Source organism: Idiotropiscis lumnitzeri, chromosome 18 (assembly GCF_059441095.1).
Source record: "Idiotropiscis lumnitzeri isolate Australia: NSW breed Sydney's pygmy pipehorse chromosome 18, RoL_Ilum_1.0, whole genome shotgun sequence".
Classification (NCBI taxonomy): domain Eukaryota; kingdom Metazoa; phylum Chordata; class Actinopteri; order Syngnathiformes; family Syngnathidae; genus Idiotropiscis; species Idiotropiscis lumnitzeri.
In genome coordinates, this window is record NC_142408.1 from 6,619,305 (window position 1) to 6,626,532 (window position 7,228).

General features: G+C 37.1%; 1 protein-coding gene across 3 annotated transcripts; it reads left to right on the top strand.

The window, feature by feature from the left end:
- Positions 1 to 103: 103 nt before the first annotated feature.
- On the top strand, positions 104 to 5,412 carry LOC148319270 (programmed cell death 1 ligand 1-like). 3 transcript variants are annotated; one of them, XM_088280826.1, is made up of 9 exons: positions 104 to 212; positions 796 to 856; positions 932 to 1,194; positions 1,349 to 1,445; positions 1,906 to 2,172; positions 3,211 to 3,333; positions 3,602 to 3,670; positions 4,513 to 4,635; positions 4,712 to 5,412. In XM_088280826.1, the coding sequence occupies exons 2-9, from the start codon at positions 802 to 804 to the stop codon at positions 4,813 to 4,815; spliced, it is 1,101 nt and encodes a 366-aa protein (XP_088136952.1). In that variant the 5' UTR covers positions 104 to 212; positions 796 to 801; the 3' UTR covers positions 4,816 to 5,412. The 3 variants fall into 3 exon arrangements, with proteins under 3 accessions (XP_088136952.1, XP_088136953.1, XP_088136955.1); XM_088280827.1 differs by lacking the exon at positions 104 to 212 and adding an exon at positions 216 to 278; XM_088280829.1 differs by lacking the exon at positions 104 to 212 and adding an exon at positions 357 to 453.
- Positions 5,413 to 7,228: the final 1,816 nt, after the last annotated feature.

Consider the following 7,228-nt stretch of genomic DNA (forward strand, 5'->3'; position numbering starts at 1 on the left):
TTTGTATTTATTTTATTGTATTTTATTTTATTGGATTTGATGACGAATGGCGTTTTTCCAATCTTTTTTTTTTTCTCATTCATGGCCCTAATCCTCTTCCGTAGCCCTGCCTGTTCCGTCATGGGAAAAATGAATGACCTGGGCGTGGCAAGAGCCTAAAAATGCTCCAGCATTCAAGTCTGACACATTTCCAAGTCACGCTCGCATACAAGGTAGGAGAATGAACACATGTTGACGACAATATTTCTAGTTTATTTTTATTTTTATCCGAACTAAAGGTAAATGAAGTTGTTGGGATTTCAAATTGTTCTGCGTTTCCTCACGAGAGTCGCGGGAGGTGGGAGGAGTTAGTTTGGCGGCTGCGCGAGTTGATCCCAGCTGATTTCCGAAGTGGATTGGGAATGTGGGAAGGAATCGAGGCACTCGAAGGAAATTCCGCCAGAGATTCAGAAAGTCTGCATTAGTCTTGATGGCAATTTTTATTTTATTTATTTCGCTTGTTTGTTTAATCAACTATCTAATTCAAATAAATTTGCTTTAAACGTAAAGCAGCGCCAAATACTTTTTCTAGGCTTAAAAGAAAAATATGGAGTATTTAAGTGATGTGTATTGTACATATGAAGAAATTGAAAACTTCACAGAATGTGGGAGATTCTATTAGTGCTTATCAATGGGCATCACCTCCTCCACCTCTCCAAAAAAATCTGGCTTTAGTTTTTTTTTTTTTTAAGAATTAGAATCTAAGAATTAGTCCGTTGCTTGTCTGACTCTTACTTTGTTCACTTTGTCCCACAGATCTAAATGAACTGCTACAAAGTCTTTATTTTGCAATTCATGTTCCAGCCCTGTCTTCAAGGTATTTGAAATGACGCTCTTTTAGAAAAGCCCTTTTATTCCACAGCAGGCCTTTTAAATCTTGCCTTTCCCGCAGTCTCGTTAATCACGACTGCTGAACGAGTCTCATATGAAGCCGAGTTGGGAGGAGACGTGGTAATGGGCTGCCGCTTCTCCCCTTTGTCGCCGGATCGCCATGACGATTTGATGGTGGCCTGGCACTGGATCTCCATGGCTCCCTTTCGGGATGTGTACCGCCTGGTTCGCGGGCAGGAGCAAGCTTCCTTCCAGCATCCGGACTTCAAGGGTCGCGCCACGCTTCTCACTGAGGAGATTAAAGATGGCTGGTCCAAGCTGAAGGTCGGCTTCTTACATTCCACTTTTCAGTTTTCATTTCAACTTGTAAAAATACACTTTTTGAACACACACACATCCACACCCTGTGCTTCACGTCACTAAAAAGACAGCAACTACTGTCGATGAATGTGTTTTTTTTCCTGTCCTGTTGTTACAGGTGTCAAAGCTTCGCATCAACGACACAGGGCTTTATCAGTGTGTGGTGCGGACAAAGAATGGCGCCGACTTCAAGGACATTAGGTTATCTGTTACCGGTAAGATCGCCTCTTGACATGTTGCTTTCCGACTAATATGGCAGGCATGCAATTCTAAAAAACTCAAATTAAACCGCCGACAAACTGTTATAAAAATCACACACATGGTCGTCATGTCTATTCTGGCAAAATTGTTCTCATGATTTTTCCACTTTTGCACTTGCTGGAATTAATAAGCCAGTTTCAAAGGGCAGTCGTCATCCTGCCCGACGTGCTGCTCGACCAAATGCAAGATCAGGTTTTGTTACCATGACGACAGGGGTTGCAAGCATCATCTGCAAAGTCTAAAGTGTGGCAGAAAAAAAAAAAGACGTGCATAAGTGCTCGCTCACAGACGCATTTTACACATGCATTTAATTTCCCATTTAACGGGTGGACGGGCATTCCGGAGACGAAGCCGTTTGTATCCGAGCCATTGAGGAAAGAATTTTTGATCACGTGCTTTATGTCATTCTTGCAGCACCTTATAAAACGGTGACAAAAAACACCAGCAAGTCTGCAAGTGGAGGGGAGGTCGTATTAAGCTGCCAGTCGGAGGGCTACCCGGCGTCCGCCGTGTCATGGAAGGATGCTCACGGGCGAAAGCTCAACGGCAGCACCACCATTGTCGCCACAGACAAACACCTTTTCAGAATCACCACTCACATACGAGTGGCATCATCGCTGAGAAACAGCTACACCTGTAAATTTGACAATAACGGCTCCTCTGCGACGTTCCCCATCTCAGGTGAGCAGGAATTTTGATTTCAAACAAGAGGTGAACAGCTTTCTGTGATGTTATTTCCCCACCCCACAAACGATTTCTTGTCAGTCTGCATGAAATGCCAAAGTTTGGAAAGTACAATATATATCGTGGGGGAGGTTTTCCAGTGAGACGTTTATTTGTGGGTTGACTGCGTTGAGGTCTGCGTGTAGGAGTCATTTTTTAATCATGTGCTAAATTAGTTTCAACTTCTGTGACTGCAAGTGTCGACGCATTTGGTTAAAGGTCGTTGTGGTTCACAAAGATTGGAGAAGTTGAAAAAAAAAATTTTGATAGCGAAATGAAATCAAAACAAATTTTTTTTTTTTTAAATATGATTTACTGAAAATACATTTTGTATTCATAAAACTCAGTATTATTATAGCAAACGGGTATTTCGCTTTTGTCAATTATTATTCATGAGATATTGGGGTTCATTTTAAATGACTTTTTTTGGTTGGTACTGTAAAATTGTTGTAACTTAATGACTTTTTTATTTATTTATTTTTTTTAATCTTGCACTTTGCAAATAGTCCATATATTTGAAAATCTAATACTAAATCTATTAATAACCAAACGAAAACAGCATTTTTCAAAATTAAATATCAAAGAATTCTTAATTTTTTAAAAACTTTTTCACTCCTATTAACAGTAAATCAACAAATGTGCTGTTTATAGAGATGTGGGAAAAAAAACACGAGTAAATGGATAAATATATTTTAATCAACCAATTCTCATAACAGGAATTGATGATCACCGGTACAAACAATTATTACAGGTCTCAACACGCTCAGTATCCGATGGGCTCAATTAAAAGTAGCGTTTCTGGAAATTCGACTGAATTTCCAAACTGTCACTTGAGCTATGAATCAACATTTTTTTCAGTCTTGCACGGGGGGGGGGGTGAATACATGAACCATTTATTTAAAGTATGGCTGCTTGCTTCCATTGTGACCAATCACATGACAATAATCACCTGACAAACCACACACCATTCTTTCCATTCTGTTTTTTTTTTTTTAGATGAAAGAGAGCTACAGAACGAAAACACATCCAATACAAAAATATTAGCTTTAGCAATTGGCATGTGTGCTGGGATAATACTGATCGGCTTGATTGCACTGCTCATTCAACGGCGCCTAAAAGGTAACGAAATAAACTGTCCGTCCGTTGACTGCACCTTTTCTCACAAGTGTCAAGTGTCAAAGTCATGATCACTTGGTGAAACTGGAACGCTCACTTTTTTTTTTTTTTTTTATGCAAAAAAGGGACTTTAAAGCTGTGTAACGTTCCTCTCACCATTCATGACTTGACACCTGGTGAACAAGCGGGAGATGCACGAGTCACATTTTTTTCATTTAATGTATGAAATGTCACTCATAATAATAATGTGCTGAGTATTCATCTCTTACAGGTCTTTCCAGAAAAGAACAAACCATGTCAATGAAACAAAGAGATGAAGAAACTGTAATTCTGAGTGAAGGTAACTGATTTCGATTCGATTATTGAGGAAGGCAAGGTAGTTTTACACAGTTCATACGCAAGATCAGCTTTGCACAACACCCGCAAGCATTTACAAATAAAATAACATTCAAAAGCACTGCTTTGCTTTTGAATGGTGTTTTTTTTTTTAAAAAAATGAAGCTAACCAAAATGACTAAAAGAACAACGATTGGCAACATCTTAACACCTTGGCAAAAGATTTCAAGATATTTAAAAGGAACAAAATAGCTTTCAAACATGACTCATTTAAACTTGGCATTCTGATTAATACGCAATATTATTCAGAAGGACATATTTTGACTTCATATAGAACATTCTTGTAAAAAAATGTTTTGGGATGACTTTCCCTTTAAAAATGCTTAACTCATTCACTGCCATTGACGGCTAAAGACGTCAATGATCAATATATTTTTTTTTACTCGGCTGGTTGTGAATGAGTTAAAAGGAAAAAAAAAAACCGCAACATTTTAAACCTGGATTTAAAAAGCATTGACACTTGGGGCTGACTTCACTTCTGTTGGGACTTCATTCCATTTGCGTGCAGCATAACAGCCAAATGCTGCTTCACCATGTTTGCTTTGAAATCTGGGCTCCTCTATTTGACCCAAATATGCATCATTTTTTTTTTATTTCATTCTTCTTAATTGAACAACAAAAACATGATATGATTGTCAAGCAAGAAGTGGATGGTTTTCTTGCACGTACTTCACATGAAACATAAAATGGTACGGGTCGTACTCAGACTTTCAGACAGACAGCATATGAATTGCAGGTCGTTTGTCTTTGCCCTGACAAAACGAGATTTGCTTTGGCTGTCTTCAGATGGCAAGGAGCACCACCAGGGAGAGTTTTTGAAACGTCCTCACATGGACAACTCCTCTGAAGCCACAACCAGATGGGAATGTGGTGCTTCCCCCATGCAGGACTTGCCTCGTCGCCTCCTGAGTCAGTAAAAATCATCAAATTGTCAAAGTTGGTTGTTGACATCACAATGGAAAATGGATGCTCTGCTTGTTTCCAGTGAGCGTCCGTTTGAGGGTCTTCAGGCTTTATTGCCAGACATGTCAGGAACAGCATTCCTCGAGGGACCTCTCGGTCGTGGCAAGACAAGCAAAGCATGCATAAGTCTCGCTTGTGACACTTTCGCTATCGATTTGAAAAAGGCCATCTTGGTGGCACTGACTCACTTCATTCTCGCGATGATTGTATTCAACTTCAGAGATTCGACTGTATACTTGAGGTAGTTTTTTCTGTGCAACTCAAAGAATTGTGTGGCTGGCCATGCAAAAAAAAAAAAAGAGGCTACAGAAATTAGCTGCGGTGTCCCTCTGGGTTGGATTCTAGACCCGATGTTTTTGTCAGTTCCTGAACTTCCAACAACGCAAAGAAATACACCTCATACATTTTAAAACATTTTTGAAATGCGCAAGTACGACGAAAATCCTGCGCAATGTGTGGAAGGCAAAGAGCTGTTTTCATTTTGTTTAAAGGTATTTCTATCAGTGCTTTGCTTCTAGACAAATATGTCCGATTTTGTCAGTATTCTTTTGCTCTGATCACATGCACGATGAAATCACTAAAACGATGCTTTCACATTCAGACACACAGAGAAAATACATTAGTGAGATGCCTTTCTGTTCCATTCTCTGTCAAAGAGGAAATGATTGATTTTGGTCTTATTTTTGGCTGTTTTCAAGAAGGAAGTGACGCCTAGCGTATTTTCGACAATACAGAACAAAAAACAAAAGAAACCGCGTGTCAGTTAACATCAAAATCATCTGTGGGACCGCGGCAGTTGACTGATGGGCTTTTATCATCTCAATGCAACGTTGTCCATCTGGAATCTCTGGTCACTTAATACAAATAAGCGTTTAAATGCTTTTTTAAAATAAAGGAGCCATTGTTCACCTTTGAGGAAAGCATGAGGAGGAAAAAAAACAAACGTACTATGGGCATTCCCAGGTATACAGACACAGTTCAATGGCCTATTGTCGTTGGGTCGATTTCCTGTCTCTGCCGATAGCGCAATACTAGGAAGTACAAGTTTCATTTTTATAAAAAAAAAAACTCTTCGAAGAACAAATTTATAAATTAAAGAACCAAGTGGTACTTATTAGGGTACATGCCACATTCCCTTGAGAAGAGAATGAAGTTGGGAATTTACACAGATAAAGTCACAATATGAAGATTGAAGACATTTTCTTGTTGTTTTTTTTTTTTTTGCGGGGGGAAAATGTGAAGTCTTACGAGACAACAATTGCAATCTAAATGAAGCTCCATAATTTAAAGAAAAAAATGGCAGCTTTTACAACAATAGTGTTTTTTTAGCATAAAATATGCATTTTTTGTCTTTTTTTCCTGTTCATTTGTTTTTTGTTGTTGTCATGTGTATGATATGTGAAAAAGCAATAAAAACATTGTAAAAAAAAAAATAAACTAAATAAATGCACCATTAAATAAGTGTCATTAAATGTTTCATTTATTAATTAAATGAGGGATTAAATAAATCAATGTCATAAATTAATTGAATTACCAATGATTATATGTAAAATATTTATAATTTTCTTACCCTTTCAAATCATTGTTGATAATTATTGTGAGAAATGATAGCCGCCTAGATGAACATCAATAATTATTAATACCAATATTTATTTAAAGTTGTTCTCTAAAAGGTTGGTGACTCCTAATGGAGGCCTACATGAATAGGATCAAGCTTTTATTTTCTTTTAGCCTCCAGTCACTAGATGGCGCTATCCACCTGTCCACACAAAGCCAACAGGCCCTGTTCAAGGTTTTCGACATTTTGAATTCGGGCACCAACTAATTCGCGAATGTTCACTCGTGGGTAGAACGTGACAGTTTGAAAATGACAAATGCAGAGTTTTGTTAATGATGAGTTTTATTTAAAGATATATTTACTATTTTATGTTTTTTTTTGTATTTTTTAACCATATCTTCTCAAGATACATTACCACACAATGCAAATTATTACGTACAATTTAAAGACCACAAGAAAAAGCTGACATAAAATATATTTTTCGCTATTGCCGTCTATTGACAAGTTTTTATTTTATTCCAATATTTAGGTTTTTATGGACAACTCGGTACTATGTACTCAAAGAAATCAATCCTTGATTGAACGTTGTGTTCATTATTGTAGAGAAAAAAATATGATATGGCAGTGTTCAGAATAGAACGAGATAACAATAATTACATTTATGCATCCATATATACAATAAAAAAATACTGTATATGAGCTCATCTGAAATTGTGACAAAAACATTTTTGTTTGAATCATAAAGGAGTGACCAAGGTAAGAAATAAATTCATCCCAAAATGTTAGTGTATATTTTTATTATTTATTTATTATTATTATTATTATTTTCTAGTTGCGCTTTCAATAATTTAAGAACGAAAAGAATTGCCTCACCAAGAAAATTTAGCTCTAAAGAAATTTTTAATGTATCACGAAACTTCAACGTACTAACGCAATGTAAAGTACAAATTTAAAAAAACTACTATAAACAAATATCATTAC

Excerpts from the sequence above, each read along its gene's own strand:
- LOC148319270 (XM_088280826.1), top strand. The coding sequence starts at position 802 with ATGAACTGCTACAAAGTCTTTATTTTGCAATTCATGTTCCAGCCCTGT. Across the intron at positions 857-931 it reads GTTCCAGCCCTGTCTTCAAG|TCTCGTTAATCACGACTGCT; the intron begins GTATTTGAAATG and ends CCTTTCCCGCAG. Across the intron at positions 1,195-1,348 it reads ATGGCTGGTCCAAGCTGAAG|GTGTCAAAGCTTCGCATCAA; the intron begins GTCGGCTTCTTA and ends CTGTTGTTACAG.